The following is a 26,877-nucleotide window of genomic DNA, read 5'->3' as shown; positions in this document are numbered from 1 at the left end:
TTAACGAGCGCACGGATTATAATGTTTCCTAGCTGTTTTCTGACAGTTTATCTTGATTTTATAAGTTTGCAGGTCAAACAAAATAAACTACACTCTTTCTAAACACCTGTCTCGTGTTTTATTTGTCTTCTACAGCATTACACTGTCATATAGGTCTGTTGAATGCATTTGTATGCAACATGGTTTGACAATACAGTAGTCTAACAAATAAACAGTTGTTATAAATGCACTTTCATTAGTCAACATTTGGTGTAGGGAATAAAAAGTTAATCAAATATGTCCTCAGATATAACAGTAATGTTATAGTTGTTACATAACTGTATTTATTATTATTCTGTATGTTTAAAACCAGCAGATTTACTATATATTTAACATGTCATAAACTTACTGTTATTCAAAAATTTGCTTAATAAAATATCCTTAGACAAGAATGGCTGTTGTTTGGGTTTTATATCAACCTAGGTTTTAAGTTGAGTACAGCAGATATAGGCTACCTATAATCATAATATTGGTAGTCGGAGTTTTTTAATGACCCAAATCAAGTAAAACGTCTCTCAAGTACTTTTAGCATGCAAAAGTCAAATTTGACTGTATAAAATACAGTTTCCAACAACAACATTTTGTCTAGTGAAAATGACCAGTGTGGAGGTTAGAAAAAAAGTTCATGTCAAGTTATATATATAATGAATTTTAAATAAGTAAGACCATTTTTCACCATTTGAGGATTTATTAATAGGCCTGCATGACAGGATTTCTATCAAATGGATCTAGCTATATTTCAAATATATTAAACCAATTTTGTGAATAAAGATAACAAACACATAAAAAAAAACCTTTTTCACGGTACTTGTTTGCAGTGCTTATTTAATTTAGCAAATATTCGTGATTAATCACAAGAGGGCGCTATAATCTTTGATGAGACAGTTGGTAATGATATAATATAGGGGTAATTCATAGCAACGACTGCAACAGTAATCAATATTATTATTAATTACATTTTATTATTATTAACTGCTGGTATTTTCACTTCTGAACATGATATTATGCCTACTCCTTACATTTTAGGTTAAATATTGAAATGTTGTTCTCTACAGATACATCACATTTTTTCAGTATCCCTTTTCTTTCAGTTGTAAAATGTATGCATTAAAAAAAGAACAGTTTGAAATTAAGTTATTTGTGATAAATAATAAAGATATGTATAATCTGTGGGAGTGTCCTCCAGAAGAGGGCGTGGCTTTCCTACTGCGGTTTGATTTAAATATCTTGAGCAGCAGGAGACATGAGCCCCATAAACCATAATCAATCTCAGACGTCTGACGGCTGCAGCAGCGATGTCAAACGGGGACAGGGTGGTTTTAGCGCTCGGTGGAGCAGGAACTGTCGGATCCGGGATAGTTAAAGCTTTCCTGGACAGAGGTAAGAGGATGTAGCCTATTGAATATTTACCTAGTTAGCATTATGTTACATTATATTAATACTTTAATATATTATAGTCATGTATGAATACATTACAGCAACAGTTTTTTCTCTTTAATAATATTTATCCCAATAATTATAAATGGGTATTGTTTAAATGTATATATCTGCCCTGAATCATGTTATAATATAATATAGCTAATATATAATATAATACAATATAATGCATCGCTTCAGAAAAAAACTGCTTTTATAAAGTATATATTTTTGAGCATTACAACTCTGATTTAGCCTGATTTTCTACACAAAAGATTTACGTTTGTTGTTTGTTTAAACCGCTTATTTAAAATGAGCATGAAACAACACAATTCTTGAGTTTTTTGGGGGACAACTTAATTGTTTTATGTTCAATCCACTTAAGTTTGAAATTAAAATAAATTAAACTAATCCGTTAACTTAATTCATGTAGTCCCAACACAAAACGGTTGTGTGGAGCACAGCAATTTTCTTTTTTTTACAGTGAATGCTTTTATTTTTTGTAGTTTACTTTTGTTGTAAGTGTTTCAGAGAAAGCAGGAAAATCATCATATATCCTGCCATTTATTTTATTAGAAGTTTCAATAAAATAAAAAAACTTGCATTATTTATTTTAAAGTCTAAAATCAATTTATTTGCATACAATTGTATGTTCAAAAGTTGTGTATTTCATGTGTGGTAACTACATGTTTAGGTTTCAAGGTGGCTGTGATCTCCAGAGACGGCAGCAAGTTGGAGAAACTCAAAGGTTTCGTTTCACCCGGCACAAAAAGTAACCTGATTACTTTAGTTGGGAATGTAGGTATGTATCTTCACCCTTTGCATTTAGTTTTTTTTTAATCAGTGTTATCTTTGCAACACTTTGAGGTTTGATTGATTTGGGATGACTATCAGGCTCAGAGGACGGAGTGGAGGAGGTGAAACAGGCCTTGCTGAAGTCAGTGGGAAAGATCACAGATGTGGTGTCGTCTCTGGGATTCAGCTGGTGGCAGGGAGGACCACCGCACACACAGCCTCTTAAAGAACTGCACTGGGTAAGAGACTGACCCTCACAACCTTTCTATGATCCTTTTTAGTAAAATTTACATGCAGCATTCCTATCCACTGCTACTCCATGTTGTCAAACCATTGCTCAAACTCTTCCTCTCCGGTCAACAGGTTATTGAGACTCTTCTTTTCAGCACATTTGTGTCCTGGAAAGCATTTTTTCCCCTAGTGAGAGACGATCCTAACGGCACCTACACATTTATCACAGGTAGGTCCAGCAAAACATATGCTGAGTGAAAGTTTAGTGAAGAAAAAAATGTTGTGGCACTGTTCACGTCTGCTGTTGTGTTTTGTTTTTTCACAATTCCTAATACTAAAGCAGAGTGGGACAAACTACCAAAAAGTTCTCACAATTTTGGAAAGGAAATACAATAGAATACGAATATACTAATGAATCAAACTCTGCTTTAAGCCTCTTCAATGTGAGAATTAAACTTGATTTGTTTCTTCAAAAATCTTCCAGTCAAGGGCAATAAGCTATTTTGTCCTTGTCCTTTATGTTTGATTAATCATGATAAAGACACTCGATAACAGTGTCACCATTTATGTGTTCCCTTCCACATGCTCATAAATCACAAGACCTTTTCTTTCATGTTTTTTCATTATCATTGGAAGCCAAAATCAAACAAAATTTAGATTATTTGCACAGCTATGTTCAAATTTCCATTAACACTTGCTGCCGTTTTAATCTCTTCTGCTTTATTTATTTGAGGTGAGGGTGTATGTGTGGCCTTTCTCGGGTCATTTAATATAATAAATCGCAATAAATCCACACCCAACACACAGTTGAACGCAAAAGCTGCTTTAAAATATGGAAAATGACGAAGTCGGCTGTGGGTTTGTATTAGAATCAGAAGTGGTACAAGAACTTTTGCTTTAGCCTTCAAAATAAACATACAGCAATGTTTGTCTCATCTGGCAAGCGTGCTTCAATAACAGCTTTTGTAATTGTTATGAATTGGGTCAGCAAGCAGAGAGGATGCTCTTAAGTGGCTGTTTGAACACAAGAATTTATATGTCTAAAAGGGGATCAAATGGATTTGGATTACCTTTTATTTTAACTAGTCAAACGCGGACAAACTCAAAACTTCTAGGACCCATTTATGCTTGCATTTAGTGTTGCCCACTTCTGGTCAGACTGACAAAAATACATAATAATACCAGGGGCTGGGGCAGCATGGTGGCTCAGAGGTTGCTCACTGTCACAAGAAGGTCGCTGGTTCGAGTCCTGGCTGGGCCAGTCGGCATTTCTGTGTGGAGTTTGCATGTTCTCCCCGTGTTTGCATGGGTTTCCTTTGGGTGCTCCGGTTTCACCCACAGTCCAAAAACATGCGGTGCAGGGGAATTGAGTAAACTAAATCGTCCATAGTGTATGTGTGGGTGTTTCCTAGTACTGGGTTGCAGCTGGAAGTGCATCCTTTTTGTAAAACATATGCTAGAATAGTTGGCAATTCATTCCACTGTGGCAACCTCTGAAAGACCAAAGGAAATTAATGAATGATAACTAGGTGCAAACATGGCCAAAGTTAAGACTGGCTATTTATTAAGTGCTTGAGAAAACTTATGGTTCTTTGTTGACATTAATAGTTCCATAAAAAACCTTCAACATCCATGCAAACTTTTCATTCTGCTAAAGGTCTTTTTAATATTGGAGATTCTTAATTATTTAAACGTTCCTCAAACTATGAACAAAAACATTCTTTTCCATAAAAGATTCTATGGGTAATAAAAATCAGTGATTATATAGCATCACTGTAGCAGGTAGTGCTGTCGCCTCACAGCAAGAAGGTTGCTGGTTTGAGCCTCAGCTGGGTTAGTTGGGGTTTCTGTGTGGAGTTTGCATGTTCTCGCCGCGTTCGCGTGGGTTTCCCCCATAGTCCAAAGACATGCGCTATAGGTGAATTGGGAAAGCTAAATTGTCCGTAGTGTGTGTGTGTGTGTGTAAATGAGTGTGTATGGATGTTTCCCAGAGATGGGTTGCAGCTGGAAATGCATCCGCTACATAAAATATATGCTGGATAAGTTGGCGGTTCATTCCGCTGTGGCAGCCCCAGAATAATAAAGGAACTAAGCCGAAAAGAAAATTAATAAATGAATAGCACAACTGTGAAATTTTGATTCGGAACCTTAACTTTGAGCAAATCATTCAATCCAATTGTTCATCTACTCAACCCTTAAACCTACCCAGACAGTGAGACCACCAAACCTGCTACTAACTTGAACACAAAAGTGACAATGTACCTAACATTGTACTCAAGTAGCATTATTAACACACCTAATATACAATGTCATCCACTGATCGTGGTGCCAGGGGTATTGCTAGACATAAAGCTCAGGCTCGGTTGTATATAGAGAGTAATGCCTTTATTCTGGTATTGCGACTCTTTATTAATACGCTTACATATAAAGTAAACAGTAACTCAAATCATTCACTAGTGCACTGCATAGCAAGTTTTACAGGGGCACATGCGACGCCCATATAAAACCAAAGAAACAGATGTGATTTTTGGCAAAAGGTTGTTGAGCTTTACAAACTGGAAAGTGGCTAGAATAAAACAGCAACACTTGCCTGATACACATTTTCCACCAGCAGGGCAATGTTTAGGAAATTACTCAACTTTAAGTGACATAAACAGTGGTGTAAAGTAGCAAATTACAAATACTCAAACTACTGTTATGTAAATATTTTTCTCAGAAATTGTACTTTAGTTTTAAAAATGTGTATTTTTACTTTCTCTTGAGTATTTTTTAATGCTGTATCGTATCGGTACTTTTACTCCTTTATTTTTTCTTGTCTATGAGGATTGGGTGAGTAGAAAAATCAGTCCTGTCCAATCAAATCGCACCAAGAAGATAAACCACATCATAGTGAACTACCTCAAGACATCGGCAATTTTAATTGCAGCAAACTGTTTGGAAGCATTAAAAGTGTTCAAGAAGATTTCCAAAATCTTTACACACATTCACCCTGAGACTGTTTAGATGCATGTCACTAATGAGAAGATGACGAATGTTTACTGTATTATGACCGAAATGGCCTTAAACAATCTGATGTCAACATGACATCAGATTGACAGTGTACCCCATCATAGGGACGTTGCATTTAGTTTGGAAATGAAAATCAGGCTGACGTCAGAACCCAACATCAAGCCGATGTCAATTTCTAACCTAAAATCAACCAAATATCAACGTCTAATGACATTACTACTATGACGTCTATCAGACTTTGGATTTTAGTTGCAATACGTGATGAATAAATGTCAGTATTTGATGTCAATATGATGTTGGTTTAAGATGTTGGCTCAACGATGGATTTTGGTCACTTTCTAACACAACCTAAAATCAACCATAACATGATTTGACGTCGATATTGGACATCAACATAAACGTACTTAGACTCTGGCTAGACATTGAATTTTGGTCACCCGACATCGTGACCTAAATATAACCTTATGACGTGTGCTTGTGGGCAACAACTAAATGCTCTACAGAATGTTACGTTTACACACATTTACATTTAGCATCCACAAATTACATGTAAATGCATCAGCTTTTCACAGCGATACTCGCTACTCATGAGAACTTTTGAAAGGGCTACTGTTTACTCATACTTTGAGTAATATTTGCAACAGATACTTTTACTCTACTTGCACTACATATTTAGGCAAGTGATGGTATTTTTACTCAAGTATGATTTTTCAGTTCTCTTTCCACCACTGGATATAAAGCAGAATAAGAGCACATCCAACTATCTTGCCCATATGCACTGTTGAAGCATGCTATGAGTGGCCCAAAACAAAAGATCTCAAAATAGTTAAGTAAATTTTGTCTCAGGTCATAAAAGTTCTAAAAAAAACAAATTGAGAAGAATTATCACTACATTGTTTAAAATAGGTGAAAGAAAAAAAGCCTCATCCATAAACTCAAGCAGATGCAGTTGTTAAATATTCTGAGCAAGATCAAAAGGCTTAATGCAAATCTATTATTCATTGCTCATTTCTGAATGATACCAATATTAGTGGAGGGCACTCTTAAGTGGGACTATAAGGACTAATACCTATGTTTGTTCTGTTGTGCAGGAGGAGCTGGAGAGAAAGTGCTGATGCCTGGCACAGGGTTCCTGACTGTAGGAGCCGCTAGTGCTCTGGCCTTCTGTCAGGTTCTGCGTGAGGAGTATCCCGATGTGCCATGCAAACTCAACCAGGTATGTCTGCACTGTGTCTCCCCAAACACTTCACTCTCACAGAGTTAAACTCCAGCCATAACTTGTAGAATGACTGGAAAAGTCTCATGAAAGAATTTCTTCAGTTCCTCAGTCTTCATCTTCCAACAGGTGAAAATCAACACAGGTGTTGCAGCCCCAGACCGAATGGCCCCAGGGTACCTGAACCACTTGGATTTAGGGGAGGCTGTGGCTACGCTGGTGGAGCGGCGCAATACATCCCACACAGTGTTCCCCGTGAGCTGTCCAGCCGATCTAAAAACCGTCATCTTGGAGGACAATCTGTAATAAAGCCCTGTCAGATTTTCCCCTTTGTATCCTGTTAGTCTTGCGTGTATCGTTTTATTGCATGTCAACCAAACATTTGCATATCGAAAAATCCTCAGCTTGTCGTCATAGTACAGTCATAGCCTTGAAATACTCAAAACAAATCAGTATAATAGCCGATGGAATGGTACAGATGCTTTTGGAGTGCGGTCGAGCGTAAACGCAGCCCTAGACATGTAAACTTGACATTGAAGAAGAGAGACGTGTGTGAGAACGGATCTGAAAACAAACTCTTTTTCGTGCTTGGAGGAGAAGGGAGGGAAAAAAAAGAAAAGAAAAACATGGCAGGTTGTTGGCACACTTGCGTCCCCGTAGCGTGACTCTCTGCCCTCGTTCACTGATCTGGCTGCTGCTTCCACGGCTCCAATTATTCCCAGCCGTGTGGCCCGTAATAAGAGGGATTCAGAAATGGCTGACCTCCAGACTGAAGAACATTGTAGTCTTTGTTTACTGTTGTCATGATATTTGCATAAACGCTTTAACGACATGAATGTAAAGAATGTAAATTTGCCATTAAAAGAATCTGAAGTAAGGAAAAAGTGTCCGATTAATGAGAGGAAAGGAGGTGAGATGGTTTTGTCAGTGTGTCTGCTGTGGTTTTGCATTGTGTCATCTTATTAAAAGTGACGGATCAACCAAAAATTAACAGTCTATTATGTGTGGTCCTAAAACTGTATGACCGACTTTATATTCTAGACCAGGGGTGACCAAACTCTTTCATTTGAAGGGCCAAAAACCAAAGTTGATTGAGGCTATTAGGCTGAAGGTAATCACACCATGAGTAATTTCCTAATTTATTTAAAAATAAATAGAAACCATTGCTTCACCATTACATTTTATAATGAAGTTATTCATAACAGAATGGAGTTACACTAGTTTTTGCCTTGATTTGATAGAGGACTGTGCAACAGACATCGGTGAGCAGTCAAGTGAGAGTATTTACATTTTAAAAACAGATTCATTTACAACATCTAATTTAAGTTAGCAATAAAATCCCCTCAACCATCTTTATGAATCTCTGCCCAGATAGGATTGTGGGCCAAATCACAGGTTACAATTGGCCAATTTTGGCCAACAGGACCAACTTCGGGTATCTCTGCTCTAGAACAAAAAGATAAAAACATTCTCATGACTAGGCATGGGACGATAACAGTTTAAGATTTTTTAAAAAGTCAAGGTTTTAAAACAGTCAAAATTTTCTTCTATACCATTCCAAAGGTACGTGAAAGATTTTTTATTTAATTAAAGTATCTCCAGCAAAAAAGATATCCAAAGATGCCTTTTTAAATTGTTAAGTAATCTGTGTTTTTGAAACGAATAAAGAGACAAGTAGTCAATGATTTATTTTAATTAATTTGCTGGACATGTTTACTGCTCCAAAATATTTCTCAAAATAAAATATATTGTGTTCAAAGGAGGAAAAAGCTGTTTTTTACTTAGACATTTAAAATTAATATATTTTCGAGCAGTAATCACAATACTGTGAAACCATGATATTTTCCAAGGTTATCATAGCGTCAGAATGGCCCACGCCTACTCACGATATTACTCAAAAACATTCAAATATGTGGATGAATATATTGCTAGCAATTTTTGTACACAGTTTGGGGTCAGTAGGGTTTTTAAACGTTTTAAAAGATCTTCTCCTGCTCACCAATGCTGTATTTATTCAATCAAAAATACAGTATAAGTTGTAAAATGTTAATGCACTATAAAAAAAACTGTTCAAAAGTAGTTTAGAATTAAAATATTAATTAGTTATATTAAAGATGAATTTTCAGCTTCATTACTTCAGTCACAAATCACTCTATTAGTTATAATTATTATTATCATTATTATTGTAAATATTAATAAAAGCAATAATGACTGAAGTAATAACTTAATTTAAAATTACTTAAAATAAGAAAGCAGTTTCATGAAAATTAAATATCTGACAATAACAATTTATTTTTTACATTTAATTAACCCTTTGATGCACAAGCTATAAAATAGATTTTAAAAAATAATACAGACGAGTCACTTTAGTCCCATGTAGTGCATCAAAGGGTTAATGGCACCTCGATGAACAGAATAATTAAACAAAACAAAAAATAAAACAAAATAAGAAAACGTATCTCATACTTTTGACTTGCTAGTGTAGTTCAGAAAAAGTCTGAATTTCGACATTACCTCAATTACAAGTTAATACATTGCAACTCTTGCGATTCTGCCTTTCACAATTCTGAGATATATAATTGCAAAACACTTCAAAATTGTGAGTTTATAAGTTGAAATTGTGTGATAATTGAATCATCTCTCAACTCTATAAGTCTGTAAGCTATGAATAATGACACAAGTTGCATTTATTGTTTTATGTTGCAAACAAGCTTTCATAAAAAAAAAATCATCTGCATAAAATAACATGGGTTTGAAACAATGTAATGTTAAGTGGACAATGACAATCCTTAAGTGAACACTGCCTTTAAATCTGAATTACAAACCAAAATAAGTATGCCAGTCTTCTTCACACCACCTAAATATAGTGTCTATTACTTTAGTACGTGTACAAGTGAAATAATTCATTACCAGAGCATTTATATTGAGTGTCTGAGGAAATTAAAATAAAAAAGGAAGAGAAAATCTCCCAGACTGCTAGTTTCTTTGAAGTAACCACTATCGTGACATGAGCCACAAAGTTGTGGGTGTGATATGACTTTCGCTGCCTGGATTTCATTAACTATCTGACTTGTAGTCCTTATTTCAAAAATAGTTTGGGAATTGAAAAATGAAAAACAACAGAAAACCAAGTATCCACTTTGGCAACCAAAGAAGTCCCATTCCGTGAGACCATACAGGACAAGAGCCAGAAAGACATGGTTTCTGATCAGTATTCTCAAACACAAAACTCACACTCGCAGGGCAGGTTCATCTCAGAATAAAAATTCTTTCATTTACTCACTCTCATGTTCTTACAAACCTTTTAACATCTGTCTGAACAATGGGAATCAGAAAATTACAGTTCACAGGAAAGTGTTAAAATTTAAGATTTACTTACATTTAGTCTCCCACATTTCTCTATTAAACAAAAAACATAAAAAAAATGGTAGATACTAGGGGAATAAATCTATTGAAAAAAGGAAACCTGTTAAAGTCAATCGCTACCAGTTTGCAAAATTCAGAATTATCCCTGATGAAGTGTGTGATGGATGCAGAATCTGTTGCAATTGAAAAAATTTAAAGTATTGAATAGATCGACAAACTCATTATTGCACAGCCATACTGAAGAATGACAAAGTTTCCATCTAGCCACATTATCCATTTCTATAAAAAACTCATATACTGCAGATCAGCGTTTGCAAACTTTCCCAAAGCACTCTTGCTGTGTTTTGATGCTTAACCCCAAGGCTTGTCACAGACTATTTTGGGTGCCAACTCAAAAACACAGACAGGAATTGGGGCATTTATATAGAGGGACAAGACAAGTGGACTGGAAGGGATTTAAAAGGCCGCCCATAGACAAAGAGTCACACAGTGAAGCCATTAGAGTAATCGTCATCCACACAGAGGGTATTCTAGGACAGAGGTTAAGCCTCCTGATTCAGAGTGGCATGTTTTCTCCTTTGGCCCGGAAACTTTCGGAACAATCCAGCCATCTGCCCATCAGGCGTCCCCGGCCTCCCTCCGCGCAATCGTTTCTCGAAGTCATTGCTTTGCCCTTCACATACTTCAACCGATCGATTAAAAGGTGGTCGGGAGCATTCAAATAAAACCAGGAACTCTTATTACATATTTCTTTATTGTTAGAAAATCCACATGCCATGCATTTTTAAACCATGCTCATGTGCAAGAACCAATCCTAAGTTCAAAGAACTTTGGAAAGGCTTTGTAAAAAAATACATGGTCACCATCTCTTAAAGAGGCTATGTTTACATTCATAATCATTCACATTATCAGTCTTCAGCAACAAACATTCTGCTCTAACAGACATTTACATTTATTACTGCCTTTTCACAAAATTTATTAAGCCTATTTTTTTTTTTTTGTATCAAATCCCCTCAACAAGTAACATCTGATTTTACAGACGGCATAGCAGCAGTAGTGTTTGTTGCACATCTACACTTTTTTCACATTGGTTTTTACTCGACAAGTAGTGAAACACATTTAAATAATGATTTAAGACTTTTTATAGATATAAAAACTACATAAAACCTACACTGCATAACATGATGCTTAATGGTATATTTTCTTGCACAGCTCTGTCCATTTTGAGGCTAAAATCCTGAGCTAAAAGAATCTCTCTTATATTTTTTGTTTAATAAATAGAATGACAAAGCTTATTTTGCTTTAGTTTTTTGTTTATATCTCCTTTCATAAAATATTTTGTGAAACTCAAATTGACAAAAATAAAAAAAGCCAATGGAATAACAAAATATTCACATAAAAAAAAAAAAACTAATATTTTCCCTATGTAACATCTGGCTCATTTCATTCACTCTCATATAAATCTTCTTTTTTTCTACTTTGGTGCTAACACGATCTCGCTTCTAACCACATTTCGATGAACTTGTAGAGCCCAAACAGGACGAATAACCCCCTCCAGTCCTTCAAAAGCAGCGGATCGGGACGATGCGAACAGAACTTGAAGCCTGGCCTGATCTGGGACTGAACAGGCTGAGCAAAGGAGATGCGGCATTTCCCTCAAAACAAGACGGGATGTTTTCTGTTGGTTAAGGCACCTGGAACCAAAACACAAGCGGTTCTAATTAAGCTGGATGAACGAGAACAACGTGAGCCAGCCAGATACTTTAAGAGCTGAGACTGTTCCTCGGGTAAAAGTGAATGAAAGTGTTCTCAATCGCTCTGGCAGTGGCTGAAAGCTTGTTTGACATTTTGGCATGTTTAACAGTCTCCATTGGGTAATCTAATTAGAACTTAAGCCACCGTAGACTATCATTATTTCAGTAACGCGACCTTAAATAGAAACTTCACCCTGTGGCCAAAAAAACAAACACTTCAAGTTGTGAAGTTAAAAGTTCAGTAAGGTCGATGTAATGCATCTAAAGTAGCACATGTGGAGAAGATCCAGATTCACCGCCCTGACACTCGCTTCACAATTTCATTAAAATTGTTAAGAGATAGATGAACAAAAGTTTAAATGTGTGACAGCACAACACTGACAACTGTCAAGTTAAATATACAGACAAAATAGGAGTTCTGATAAATACTGTCATGTAGAATTAGTTTAGTTTATCCCCACAGGAACTCTCCATTTTGGACTAACTTTAATTTAACTGAAAAACTCAGAATTACCAACTCATGTGTTATTGCACTAAATAACCTGTAGATTGATCATTACTGTGAAGCATCAAGAGAGAAACACAACTTGTAATAAGGAAAAAAAGAACCGATACAAGAACCTATATTTTGCACTTAAAAACTGAAATTTGGAGTGAACCGTAGGACACGTTCCTGAAATCAGGTGATATTTGGCAGCACCATCAGGGGTTGCATGTTGAATGTGCTAATATAGCCTGGAAAGCAAATGATGTCAGGGCTTTGAAATATTGCTTTGTTACTTTCGCCCCTCGTTTTTTTTCCCTCCTCTCTCCCCAATCTTAAGCAAAAAAAATGCATTAAAAATACATTCTATAAACATACAATATATTTGTGTAATGATAGGGAAAATAACCCTTTAAATCTAGCATCGAGTACAGTTTTTAAAACTCCAATTTAGTATTTTACGTGATCATATAAATTTTTTTAAAGGTTTAAATAGTTTATATTTCCTTTTTAGTTTATTATTTGAGGTGTTTAATTAGTTTTAGTTATTATTAAAATTATATATATATATATATATATATATATATATATATATATATATATATATATATATATATATATATATATATATATATATATATAAATAAATACTTTTATTTTATTACTACTATTACTATTAATATTCTAAATTATGTCATTAGTCATACGATATACACACAGTGCCTTTTGAAAATCATCATACCCCTTTGAATAATTATTATTACTGTCAAATAGCCAAAAATCAATTCATAATCCAAATAACTTTTCCAGGCTTTAAAACTTTATCCTAAAGGTCTATTAAAAACAGTGTAGTATGAGAAAATGATTCTTAATTATAGTTCTGTTTAGTAAAAGGGGGTCATGGTGGCGCAGTGGGTAGCATGATCACCTCACAGCAAAAGATTCACTGGTTCGAGCCCCGGCTGGGTCAGTTGGCAGATTTTTACAGGGTATGATGATAAAATGATGAATAAACGAATCAATATCTAAAGTCGTACAATTTGAAAAAACAATACATTTACGGTTAATATTACAATAATAATATTTATAAACCTCCATTTGGAAATCCTAAAATACAAGTGACATTTTTAAACACATCAGTTAACCCTATTGACCTTATTTTTCAATGTGGAAGTGCTTGTTTTTGTAATTGTTTTAGAACTTCCAATTCAGTTGCTGGGATAAATGACTAGGAATAATAATCTGCAGAAAACAGTTAAACTACTTGCTCTACAAACAAGTGTTTGCATGATTATACAGAAAAAGCAGAGCTAATTAATAAGAAAAAATCAGTTTGTAACATTAAGCAGCTGAACGAGCTGTTTTTAACGTCTAAAATGAATGAGACCGGTAGATGGTAAATGGCTGCACCTGCTCGTACGCAGAGAATAAGGTGAACAGAGCCGCACGCATCATATTTGATACACAAGTTTAAGACCCATAAAATATCAACTTGTTCAATACTTTGTTTAAAAACCTGTTGTATATGATTTGATAACAGGAAAAAACAAAGTGAAAAACTGCCTTGTCAAAATGTCAAGGGCAAAATAATTTTTTTTGTCATAAAATTGACTTGTTATGAGCAAAAAGTTGCACAAACGGCTGATGTATCAAATGTGATACAAAATAAATATTTAAAAAAATATTTATGGCAAAAATTTGTTTGTTTGAGATTGTTTAATAAACATCTCAGTTGCAGAAAATGTGAATTTCCTGCCTATTTTTGATTTCTGAAGTCTTACAGGGTTAAACGTCTTAAACTAGCTTCTTGTGTTCTATGTATATTTTGTTTTGTATGTTTTTTGACAAAAATATTGAAAACAACTTCAGAGGAGAGTTAATATAGTTAACTAAACTTTTATGGTTTAAAAAAAATAATATCTAAAAAAAGAAATGAAAAAAGGGCTGTGATCCAAAATGCAGCTTAAACAGGCTCACTTTAGTTTTTTGGTGCACAGCCTTGGTGAGGTACTGTGAGTGTATGAAGTCAGTGGCTGTACCTCTGTCAGGTGGGTTTAGGAGCCGGTGGTGGAGCTCCACTCGGCAGCATTGACTCGACATACGTCAGCGCGCTCTGCAACGAGGTCAGGCAGTATCCTTCCTCTCCGATCAGATACCTGCACACAAAAATAAACACCACATTAGTGCTTCTCCTCACAAGGGAAAACAAGAGCTTTTCCAACTTCAGATGAACCCCTCTGTTAATGAGACAAAGACACGAGATCAAACTCAAGCCAAGAGTCATCATGTAAAGTGTCAAAGAATGTGAAAGGGAGAAAATGAGAAATCCAGAGAGCAGGATCTTCTCATTGACGGTTTAGTTCATGAAAAAGTTCACTCAAGAATGAAAGCCAATATCTTCCCTGTCATGCTAAACTATTTTTCTGAGCTATGAAGCCTTTAATTTAAAAGGTGATTTATCTGTTGTGCTATGAGCATGAAAAAAAGAAAATAGGTGAGCATTGTGGGACAGATCATGTCATATTTTGCTTCAAATATGAAATATGTATTTTAACAGGAAGAATAGCCACCAGAAAATATAGCCACCACTGAACAGACTGTTGAAAGGGAAATTTACATTATTTATTAATTTTTTCAGCTTATAAAACAAACATCCGCAAATGTTATATTTAGACATGTAAATGCTCCAATGCTTTAAAACCAAATGCAAACAAAAATGCAAGATCATGAGTAGGGCAAGACACAATCTGCAGAAATTTATTGCCATTTCTGCTGAGAAATTTGTAAAAAAAGAAAAAAAAGAATTAATAAAAAAGACTAAATTCAGCGGATTTGTGGAATGATTTTAGGAATATCATAACTAAATACTTAATACATGAAATCAAAAATTCGTTTTAACTTGTAATGTTTAATATGCAAATTCAATTAGAGCCACTTGTTTGTTAAACAAAGCAAGCCTCTTGTGTAATACATCTACTAAAAGACAAAAATTACATAAACCATATAAATCATATCAACATTTTTATATTACTATTATTATAATCACAATAATATTAGTGAAATGAATTTAAAACTTAAATACAAAATTCACATACATTTACACAAGTAAATACAAACTCGATGGGCTAAAAATCTGTGGAAAATCTGCAGATTTCTGCATGCGCAGATTCCACAGTGTGGGGCTAGTTATAAGATATGAATATAAATATTTAATTATTTAAAATAGTAGTGATCACTATAAATCACTTAATCTTTAATATTTTATTAAGTGTAGGTTAACACAAAAAAATATATATAAACAAGTTGCTTAATTTTAACAAATACACCTTGCATTAAATGACTATAGCTATGTTTCATCCACCCATTTAATGCGCATAAATCATTGTCACTAGCCTCCTGACGGTGTATGCAGTTATACTTATGGCAGGTATTATTTGGTACTTTGGTCATTTATTTAACTAATTTGGCAACTGCCAATTGTCATCAGGGAAACAGTTTGAATTTTCGCTTAGTAAAAAAAACCATTAGTGTTCCATTTGGGACGACACATACATATACTATGCTGTTGAGCGTGCAAGTGCATAAGTGCATATTGTGCCATTTAGGACGCAACCTATGTCTCATTAGATGGAAGTTTCAGTTCTGAGCATAAATCTAATTCCTAGCTCTGTATGAAAACATACCTAATGAACAATAATTTTATCCGTATTTGGCATGGGACGATAACTGGTTTCAAGGATTACTGAGACAGTTTTAGAACCGCTAAAAGTTTCTGTTATACCTTTCCAAGATATTCTAGATGCCTTTTTAAGTTGTAAAGAAATTTGTGTTTTTGAACCTAACGAAGATAGCAGAGGATCAATTATGTATTTTAATTATTTAGCCTGACACATTTACCGTTAGAAAATATTATAAATGTTACTTAAAATAAAATGATCCTGTTCAACAGGAAGGGAGAAAAAAAAAAAACTTCTGTCTTTTTTACCCAGACATTTGAAAAGAACATATTTTAGAGCACCAATCACAATACTGTAAAACTCAGATATTTTTATCCAAGGTTATCATATTGTCAGCCAGCCCATGACTAATGCTATATTTCAAAACATTCAATTGAGGACATTTCATTCAGTATTGCTAATAAAACAAGATCTGTCCAATGTGCCAAAAAAAAAAAAAAAAAAAAAAAAAAAAAAAAAAAAAAAAAAAAGAGTATACCTCCTATCATAGCTTCACTCATGCTGTAGAGAGCTCCACCCTCAGATACAAGCCACCAAGCTGCATAAACATCTAAAGAGATTTTATTTGTATTTTTTACAGGGAGAGAAACCCCAAACCAGAATATCCCCAACATTCCTTGTTAAGAGGCGATCTAACCAGCCTGTAAAAATGTCCAGTTTTATACTGATAAACAGAGCTCAGGGCTGTGGTCTGAGCAGACACGCGAGAGTACAGCGCAGGAGGGGTAACAGGAATACCCACAATGCCATTCAGGAAACCATTTGTGTAGGTGACCGTTTGACCCAAGATCTTGTTGATTTACTCTTCAAACACACACAAAAATGAAAGCTGGCACGAAAGTTGGAGTAATATTACCTGTGTGAACTGCAATGTTGTTTTATGAGTTTATTCCCACATGTTATAGACTGGAGGGTATTTTTCTAGCTGAAATATTCAGATACATGACATTTTGATTATTGGTAGTGAGCGAGCTGGTGTTCTGTCGATACTTGATACATGCCCAAATGACTGGCGCATAAAATGATGAGAGAAGCCAAAACTCCCAAACAGCCTCATCTAACCCAACATTATCATTAACTGATGCCAAAAAAATGACAAAGTCAATCTGTTTTAGAGAATGCCAGAGATATCCCATTCTACACTGCAAAATATTCACTGTAGATGCAAATCTAGATGTTTAACCCATTGTAACAATAGCATTTAACCCATAGCTCAATCAATCTGACAAACATTTTGCATGCTTGAGTTTCCTGCTTTATCAGCAATTAAGAATTTTGTTCTAAATACTTATTTAACAAGACTGCATTAAATTGATCAAAATTGATACATTTAAATAAATAATAATAATAATAATAATAATAATAATAATAATAATAATAATAATAATAATTCGCAAAGACATTAGCATACTAGGGACAAATATTTTAAGAGACTAAGTGAACATTCTATTTATTACCCTTTTGATATTTTTGAACTAATTTATGAGATTATTCAAGCGGTTTTAACACAAACAGCAAACAATTAGGAACAATTTGGAAAAATTGTCATTTGTAATTGTTCACCCTCATTTATTTTCATAAATAAGTTTTACCCTTTGGTTCCCCCTCCAAACAAAAAAATAATAAAAATAATAATTACATTTAGGGCAAATAAAATCCCATTTCAACCTAATAAAACTGCAATGTTTCATCCCAGTGCCACTTAAGCAAAAACAAGCAAAAAGTCATTCTTTCTTAACAGGCTTCAAATTTGCGATCTTCAAAAAGCCATATTATGGAAATTAAGTAATTGTTTGTAGGAATGCATGATATATTGACGGCCATATTGTTATCGGCCGATAAATGCTGTTTTTAATGTTATCATTATCGGTCTGATGTTAAAATTAGGCTGATATCTTTAAGCCAATTATGTAATTGTACAGAAATGCCTGCCTTGTGCATGCGAAGGTCAAACTCATTCAGACTTCTATAGTCCAGTGAACTATAACGTAGCTTTTTCCCTTACATTGTTTATTCCATCAAAGTCCGTCCTTTCTTAGTGTAGAATTGGTGTGTATTAATAACTCAGTAACCAACCATATTCCTTATCATTGTAACTATGTTTGATAAAAGTGTCAATTTGTATTTTGGTTGAAAATGCCTCAAGAAAATATTACATGTGTAAACATAATGACAGCCATGCACATGTGCTAAACAACTCGTCGGACTGTTTGTAATCTAATATGATTGTTTATTATTATCAACATGTTGCTTAGGTGTTGTTGATGTAAGATTGTTTAACCTATTAATTTTATACAACAGTCAAGTTGTATGTTAATTTGCTATGCAAAGAAAAAAAAATATTTTTGTCATGCTAATTTATGCGAAATCATGAATATAGGTCTAAATAATCACCTTGCAATTTTGAAATTATGGCTTTGAGTAGGCTATTCAGATCATAAGATCAGTTCAAACTTAAGTTAAAAAAAAAATCTGTTTTTTTTATGTATAAAACAATAACATTTTAAAATATTTATATTTATATAAAAGTATATCGGTTATCGGCCTCCAAATCTTGAGTTATCGGTTAACGATATCGGCCAAAAAAATCTAAATTGGTGCACCCCTAATTATAAGTGGTTATGAATGCAAGTGTGTTTAAGTGGTAGTACTTTTTTATGTGACCTCACACAAAAATAAATAAAATCATCAAAAATTAAAATGTAGCTTCAATTAACAACCCCAAATTATAATAAATTGATTGCTTTTCATACTGTATGTAAAATGTCTTGTTTTTTTCATTTATTCTTTTAGATGAATGGGTTTGAACTGTAAAGTTATAGACAGTATGGCCTGAAGGTGAGTAAATTATTTTATGCGTGAACTATAATTTTAAGCTACAAGGCACTAGGTACAGACTTAGAGTACATACCCCTCATGGATGAACTCTTCTAATGCAGCACATTCAGACACCAGCTGAGGCATTTCACTGCGCAAAGCCACAAACGCCAGGATGGGCAACAGGTCATCGGCACCTCTGAGAAAAACAATAGGAGAAATTAAACCATTAAATATGAAGTAGACATAATAACATGAATAACATGAATAAATTTCTTTAAAGGATAAATTACTCTCAAGGAATACACTAACATGATTTGAGCACGCTTGCGTGAGAATGCAACCGGGTGTCTCATTTCCTGTCGGACTGCAGGACACCTGATACGTTTCATCCAGGTTAGAATAGCTCTACATACCATCCTCATCTATGTTTTAGCACTACTTCTGCTGCTAATATAATAACACTCATGCACAAGGAAGGTGTGATAGGAGAACGCCGATGTTAGCTTGTTCAAGCCTGTTTGTTAAATTACGGCACAATCAGAGCAGGAGTTCAACTGCTTAAGAGTTTAGTCATGTGACCTAAAATAAATAAAAACAAAGTATAAGGGCCATTAAAATGAAAAAGTGAGTCAACGCATGAACTTTGCAAAAAAAGCATGTAATGAGGACTAATATGCCCACTCATGCTTAAAAGACAAAGATGGAGAGACAGAGGAAATGACTGCTGTGCAGAAGGACACAACAATATAAACTCAAGTGTGAGCAAATGTAATCCAAAGAGGAGAAGAAAGAACGAGTGAGAAAGAAGAGAGACAATGGAATAAAATAACTGAAAAAGGGTGAGAATGGCTAAATTGTTCATGTTCATGCATGCATGAGGACATTCATTCTCCCTCACAACCAAACAAAACTTAAAAGCAAAACAAAAGGCAGAATGCGCCTTGGCTGTGATGCCAGGGCAAAATCAGGGCAAGTCTCACAATGACACACTCAGATCACAGATGCCTTTGTAGCCCAATTACTAAACTGATATTTAAGCACGGAATGGAAAACACCCAACAGTAAATGGCACGAAAAAAGTAGTGGGGAGAATGATCAAGAACAAATATCAAAATAATCATATAACAGTACAGTTATCAAAAAAGCTTTAGACTACAAATATAAATCAGATACTTTAAAGTAGGGCTGCACGATTCTGGCTAAAATGAGAATCCCATTTTTTTTTTTTAAATCAAAATCATGATTTTCTCACGATTCTGTAGTATTACAGGTTAATATGAGTAGGCTATTATTATTTCCCAAACATATTGCAAAAAAACAACAATAATATTAGGCCTATATGTGTAGGTCTACTGTTGGTTAAAATGCTCAATTTTGTATAGACTTGGAATAGTGGACTTGAACAGACTTTAAATCTGTCCTGTTAATTCACAGTAAACTTATGGCATCAGTATACAACTATGCTGAAGTTGAATTATGTTTGAGACATATGCTTGTCATTTTAACATTATTAGACAATTTTTTCACCGGTAAAACGAAACATTTGTCATTATCAGATTCCCTCTTTCATTAAATAGGCTAGAATAGTTATTCTGAGCTAGTAAACATTTACCTTTCATGCACGACACTTATGTTCGATATGAAAGAAAAAAAGATTTTATTATTAATCCGGGGTCACCACAGCGGAATGAACCGACAACTCAGCACGTTTTACGCAGCGGATGCCCTTCCAGCCGCAACCCATTTCTGGGAAACATCCACACATTCTCATTCACACTCATACACTACGGACAATTTAGCTTACCCAATTCACCTGTACCGCATGTATTTGGACTGTGGGGGAAACCAGAGCACCCGGAGGAAACCCACACGAACGCAGGGAGAACATGCAAACTCCACACAGAAACGCCAACTGACCCAGCCGAGGCTCGAACCAGCGACCTTCTTGCTGTGAGGCGACAGCACTACCTACTGTGCCACTGCATCGCCTTCTAATCATAACTCTAAAATGCGATATGATAGTTTAAATGATGTGCGTGCTTTCGGTTTTACTTTCACTGCTGAGTGCGGTTCAGGTCATGTCATGGCTGCCGTCGCTTTGAGAAAAAAAAAAAACATGCAAATCATACTTCCCACGCTGCTCCCAAACCATCTGTCTGTGCTATAAACTGAACGTTATTTACAACTTTATTACCTGTTATTCACAGCCCATGCAGGCTTTGTTCACTAAAGTAGACTTCATTTGCAGGCAGACAGGCACGCATGCACGCACGACCTCTCGGTAGTAAACAAACAAGTGCGTCAGCTTATGTGTGATTTCATGGCTGCGAATACGTCATTACATAAAGATAAAAATGACTTTTCATGTGAATTATACGTTATAAATAAAGTATGTGAGGGTGCCTTCACACTAGCACTTTTACCCCACACCTGGGTTCGTTTCACACCAGTGTACGGTATATTTAGCTAGTGTGAGGGTGCTTTCACACTAGCATTTTTAGTTACACCCTGATTCATTTGATGTCAGATTTCAGATTACTGTACATTTAGCTAGAGTAAGGGTGCTTTCACACTAGCACTTTTGGTCCACACCTGGGTTCATTTGATGTCAGAGTATGGTACGTAGCTTGTGTCTTCTAAACTTCTGAGGTCCACCTGAAAGAGGTGGTCTGGGGTATAGTTCACATGAACTCTGGTCCAGTTCACTTCTGGTATGAATGCAATCGTACCAAATAACAGAAGTGAACTGCCAACAGTACAACAAACTATTGTTTTCATAACGTTCATTCGTGTGCGTGTGTGTGTGTGTCACGTACTGTACCTTGGTGACAACAGGACTAAGCCATGGCTATTACAGTGAAGATGTCTGCTTGTCTCCTTCAAAAACAGCTTTTGCAGACATCGCGTTATGTTCTGAACGTTTATAATATGTTTGCGGCAGATAGACACGAGTTGCTTTCTGTATGTTCAAAATTAAGATTTACTAAAAGCACAAGGACTGCGATGTGCTTTCCAATTTTGCGCATCGCTTTTATGTCCGTTACCTAGCAACAGCCATACACACAACAGCAGCTCTATGACCGGGGTTCAGAAGAAAATAAGACAGTGTGAACTAGGGATGAAACGGTATCAGAATTTCACGGTACGGTAATACCTCGGTATGAATGTCACGGTACGGTATTTATTGAATCATTTACAGGAAAAACAAAACTTATGAAAATACTCCAAAAAAGTGCCAAAAGTGTCAATGACATACAAATTAGCCATCTATCTTTAAGCTTTGAAACAGGAACTTCAATTTTAATAACAAAAAATTATTAAACCATGTAAAAAAATAACGTTTCAATTTAGTATTGTTGAAAACTCACATTCAACATTTAATCACTCACTCACTCACTTAGATAGAGATGGGTTTTAAGGAAAATTATCATATAAATATAATCTGGTAAAAGCTGGTATCTCTGGGCATTTACAATGTCCCCTGCAACAGAAAAAACCCCTCTCGTTTGGAACTGAGGTTTCTGGGACAGAGAGATATGACTTGGCCCAGGTTGACAGCAGTGGGTAACGTTGTGCATTGTCTTTCCCCCACTTGAGAGGACAAGCCATGAGTGAGATAGAGGTCTCATGTCTGCATCAATCTGAACAGTGTGCTGTGTCACACCCTCCGCCCCGCCCTTCAGTAGGCGCGAGACAACACCGCTCGAGTATGCGCGCTCAACCCCCCCTCCCCGCTTTACAGTACGCGCGCGACAACACAGCTGATCAGAACGCGCGCGACAACACCGCTATTCAGTAAGCGCGCGACAACACAGCTGATCAGAACACGCGCGACAACACCGCTATTTAGTACGCGTGCGGCGAAAACACCAGCTTCAGGTTCGATCATTTCCAGCTCTTTTTGATGCCCGCTACTAGCAGCACACTCAATTTCCGCATTACTGTATCTGTAGCAACAACAGACCGCAAGGGATTATGGCCAAGCCTGGGCTGATGGGAATTGTAGTTTCTGCTACCTCCCATTCGCTTCATTTGCCTGAGCAAATTTTCTCAGAAGACCTATAGTTTTACCGAGTCATGCGACTACGGTAATATCGAAAAAAATTAATATTGCGGTATGACGGTATTTACAATACCGTTACATCCCTAGTGTGAACACAAACTAACTGAGAAGGTGGCAAGGGGGGACAAAAGAACTTGGGTACGGTCCAGGCAATTGAACCAAGTGTGAAAGCACCCTGACTCTTTAAACACTGTGTCCAGTTTGTTGAGCATATACAAAACAATGTGAAGACCTGTTCGACCACATTTACGCTTCTCTCCTGACCTCAAAAATATAATTGGCTGAATCATAGAAAAGCAGAATTAAGATCGTGTGGAGGGTCGAAATCGTGATCTTTTTTCGATTAATTGTGCAGCCTTACTCCAAAGACAGGTTATGATATATTTGAGTCAAGTTGTCAGACATCTTAAACAATGACATTTATGTATTTAAATGACATAACTGATCAAATGACACTTAATGACAGTTGTCATAAGCATGCATTAATCTCATTCATATTCAAGACATCCTTATAACATCCCCTTGACCCCAAAATCTGAAGAATGTGTCATGAATGAGTCAGTTTCATGGATATACAGGATAAACAGCACTTGACAAATGGATACATTTTAGCTAAACATTGATATTTGAGAACCACAACTGCAAATCATCCACAAGAGTTAAAGACGGTGCCCTAAAAACAAGCATCTGCATCATCCGTTGTCATGGGGTGCTAAACCGCTGCGCATGTGCGTCAGCAGCGAGACACTGCTCTACAAACTGATGCAAAGAGACACATGTAGATACTGTATGACGCACGGGTTTATTTTATCCATATTTCCTAGTATGCTGCAGGAAATCGAGCGAGAAAGATGAACATGCAGCTGGTTTTGATGGGTGTGGCTGAGTCAAGAGGTTACAAACATCATAACGGCCCACGTAATCTTCCAGCACAGAACAAATTTCGGATGTTTTTCAAGAGACTGATGCTGAGGTCTGTGGGAGATTTAACACGGGGAATTTGAGCTAAATGCATTCACCCAGACAAACCTGAATCACCTCACAAAATAAACCAACAAATCAGGGTGCTTCTCACACCCGTTCATGATGTGTTCACAGAATTCAAGGTTTTTAAATTAGAAAAAGTGACACTTCAATCTCAATAGTACCAATTCGTTTAACAAAAGTTGCGAACTTTTAACGAACTAGAACATTTGCCGAGTCAAAAAGTCTCTATCTGCAGTAGATAAGCTCACTTTTGGTTAGAATAATTGGATCAGCTGACCTAAACAGTTGTGCACTCAGACCCTCCCACAAAGTGCATCAAGGCCAAAGTCTGCTCCAGACAGGGCGACCCACTTAGAAAGGAAGAGAGCTCTGAGTGCCCCGCGGGGGCCAGAGGGTCAAGACAAAACCCCTGCTGAGCTTTGGCCTCTGTAGGGTCTGATGAAGTCTGACACAAGGCCAGCGGACAAGCAGGAGATTTTTCTCAATAGTGTTCCCAAACTCCAGCATTAAGTTCCTTCATCTCCATTTCTACTTCTGTAAAAAGGACAGTAACAGAGCATCACAACAACTATAAGAATTGTGCATACTCACATAGCGGCTGATCTGGGTGGAGGGTCATTTTCCTGTAGGAGGCGGTAGTCTTCGGCGCAGCCACAGATAATTCGTAGAGTTCGAACTATTACGAAAAGCACATTGAAAAAAGAAAAACAGTACCCATCATTCAACTTATCACGAACATGTATATGAGGAGTTTAGATGTAAAAGCCTGTAAGTGCCATGTGAAATTTGCTTTTAAATTGAGCGTTTTTTTCAGCATCCTGCATTTATGGCCTTACTTCACTTTTATGGTCATGAATAGGTTATTTTCTTTGCCTTTAAAGTGAAATAACTGTACAAACATACAAGGCTGAGAAAAACGCTCATTTTAGTAGAAATATTTCAGATGGCACTCAGAGGCTTTTGCATCTGAACTCTTCACATATACACCAAAAGTTATGGAAAGGTACAATATATATACACCAATATACAAATGTAAAAAACTGAGAGAAAAAAACAAAAACATCTCTATAAAGGAAAAAAAAACAATGAGATAATCAGATTTTCAACCTTTTCTGATTCGACCTCATGCTTTTTTATGCCTTCTTAATGTGTTCATGATGATGGTCAAAATTACACATCAAGTCATATAAGTCCAAATTGATTATAAAATGTCATAATTTGTTAAACGTGACAACTAAGTAACTCAATTTTGCCATTAACTGTAATTCTCTCAAATTCAACTTAGTAATAACAATCAAAAAATACCATAACAGTCTGTATTTAATTTTGCTACAACTACGATAATGGACTTGATTTTATAATTATGAAAGTCATGATATACCAAGTCTTATGACAGTCAATCTGTGACAAATTTTAAAAAGGTGCTAAACCTGATTTTCTTCATGGTCCGATTATACAGTCATTAATGAAATTGTTGTATAAAATTTCAATGGGATAGAAAGAGTTTTCAGAAAATCTTAGATGAGTATTGTCTGGATAAATCTGATTTCTTTAGGTACCTGCAAACCAGGACCTACTTTAATAGTGAGATTAGAGGCTTGGAGAACCTTTCCCCCACTTTAATTGATTTAGTTATTGACATCTATAAGAACACAAGACAATAGGAGAATTGTTTCAAATTTGTATTCTTCATTCCAATCCACCAAGGAACACTCAACAAATGAATAAAATGGGAGAGAGAATCCAACCTAGTTATCTCAGTGGAATATTTGTTTAATATCTGCTCTGTACAGGCCACTGCTTCCAGCTCTGGTATGTGGCAAGATTTTTGCTGGAGGAATCTTACCAGATACTTTATAACCCCCAAGTTAACATGCATGCAAGCACGGGAGGAGGACAGGGGACAGTGCTGGAGGAAATGTGGGGAAGACTCAGCAAAACATTTTCACATATTTTGGAGTTGCCCAGTCATTCAGTCATACTGGTAGGATGTAATGCAAGTAATATGAAATATTTTTTGGTGATGGAGAGGACTTTTACAACAATTTACATGGAAAATATTGCAGCCAACTCAATGGTAAAAGACAAGCATTTATTAAAAAGCTGACGCGCAAAGTTTTTTAGTTTTTTTTTACTTTTTCTTCCATAAAAAAATAAATAAAATGAAATAAAAATAAAATATAAAAAAGGTATATGATTCTAGAATATGATCAAACCATGACATTTATCTGGCAGAATTTTTTTTTTTATGTTATCACTTTTTCCCCCCTACCACATAGTAACATACAGAGATAAACAGAAGCTATGACATTTGTGGGTTGATCTCTCCTAAAAAAAAAGTGTGATCTATCCACTTGATTATGTGCTGCAATTTGTTTTTACTGAATCAGTTTAGAATATTTCACTTAAATTCTAATTTAAATTCAGTTCTGAAATGAAATACAGTTGTACACGTCTGACATCTTACCAATACACTCCAGTTTCTTCTGAGGACAATATTCTCTACACAGAAGCTTCAGCTCCTGTACTGCTGACTCGTATGGGTAGGAACCATGCAGCACAGCCAGGTCTCTTGGGAACAATTTGGAGGCAACACCAACATCACCAGGTGAAACATGATGGTAAAGATGCATGCTGCTTTCCACAGCCTGTTCCCGTTCTCCATGCACCTTCCTGAATTATAAGAGAAAGCACATAAGATAAAACCATACAGCAGCCATAAAGGTGCTTTAATAACTGTTTTTTGAGAGCAACTGAAAGGGAGGATTTATTCCTGATTTATTATTCTGATTACTGCTGATTTACTTTCAGTGTGCTGTAACTTAAAAGCTAAGTATATGATATAAATTGTCAAGTTAAAAGTGCTGATTTTTAGCTAAATAGTGCCATCTACTGCACAAAGTCTAGATCATTTATGTAATGACACTACCATCCAATGTAGCAATCTGAGAATCGAAGAA

At 35.7% G+C, this 26,877-nt stretch overlaps 2 protein-coding genes across 23 annotated transcripts in view; one reads left to right on the top strand and one right to left on the bottom strand.

Moving 5' to 3' along the window:
- The first annotated feature begins 1,269 nt into the window (after positions 1-1,269).
- On the top strand, positions 1,270-7,417 carry si:dkey-238o13.4. Its single transcript, NM_001099999.1, has 6 exons — positions 1,270-1,419; positions 2,150-2,257; positions 2,350-2,489; positions 2,614-2,710; positions 6,582-6,706; positions 6,836-7,417. Exons 1-6 carry the CDS (start codon positions 1,335-1,337, stop codon positions 7,010-7,012), a joined length of 732 nt encoding a protein of 243 aa, NP_001093469.1. The 5' UTR covers positions 1,270-1,334; the 3' UTR covers positions 7,013-7,417.
- A 3,390-nt stretch (positions 7,418-10,807) lies between these two features.
- vps9d1 (VPS9 domain containing 1) overlaps positions 10,808-26,877 on the bottom strand; it is a 34,530-nt gene continuing 18,460 nt past the window's right edge. For 11 of the 22 annotated variants that reach the window (XM_087291948.1, XM_087291951.1, XM_087291949.1 and 8 more), the window contains 5 exons: positions 26,385-26,590; positions 24,509-24,593; positions 18,959-19,063; positions 14,350-14,466; positions 10,808-11,766 (listed from right to left, as the gene is read on the bottom strand). In XM_087291948.1, the coding sequence (XP_087148074.1) occupies positions 14,355-14,466; positions 18,959-19,063; positions 24,509-24,593; positions 26,385-26,590 (508 nt within the window). In that variant the 3' untranslated portion in view covers positions 10,808-11,766; positions 14,350-14,354. 22 annotated transcript variants of the gene reach the window in all.

Source organism: Danio rerio, chromosome 18 (genome assembly GCF_052040795.2).
Source record: "Danio rerio strain M-AB ecotype USA chromosome 18, GRCz13ab, whole genome shotgun sequence".
Lineage (NCBI taxonomy): Eukaryota > Metazoa > Chordata > Actinopteri > Cypriniformes > Danionidae > Danio > Danio rerio.
This window is presented reverse-complemented; position numbering and strand designations above follow the sequence as displayed.

What these genes read in the sequence shown, in the direction of transcription:
- si:dkey-238o13.4 (NM_001099999.1), top strand. Translation starts at nt 1,335, where the DNA reads ATGTCAAACGGGGACAGGGTGGTTTTAGCGCTCGGTGGAGCAGGAACT. An exon ending in CTCTTAAAGAACTGCACTGG is followed by an intron (nt 2,490 to 2,613) that starts GTAAGAGACTGA and finishes TCCGGTCAACAG; the next exon opens with GTTATTGAGACTCTTCTTTT. An exon ending in CACCTACACATTTATCACAG is followed by an intron (nt 2,711 to 6,581) that starts GTAGGTCCAGCA and finishes TCTGTTGTGCAG; the next exon opens with GAGGAGCTGGAGAGAAAGTG.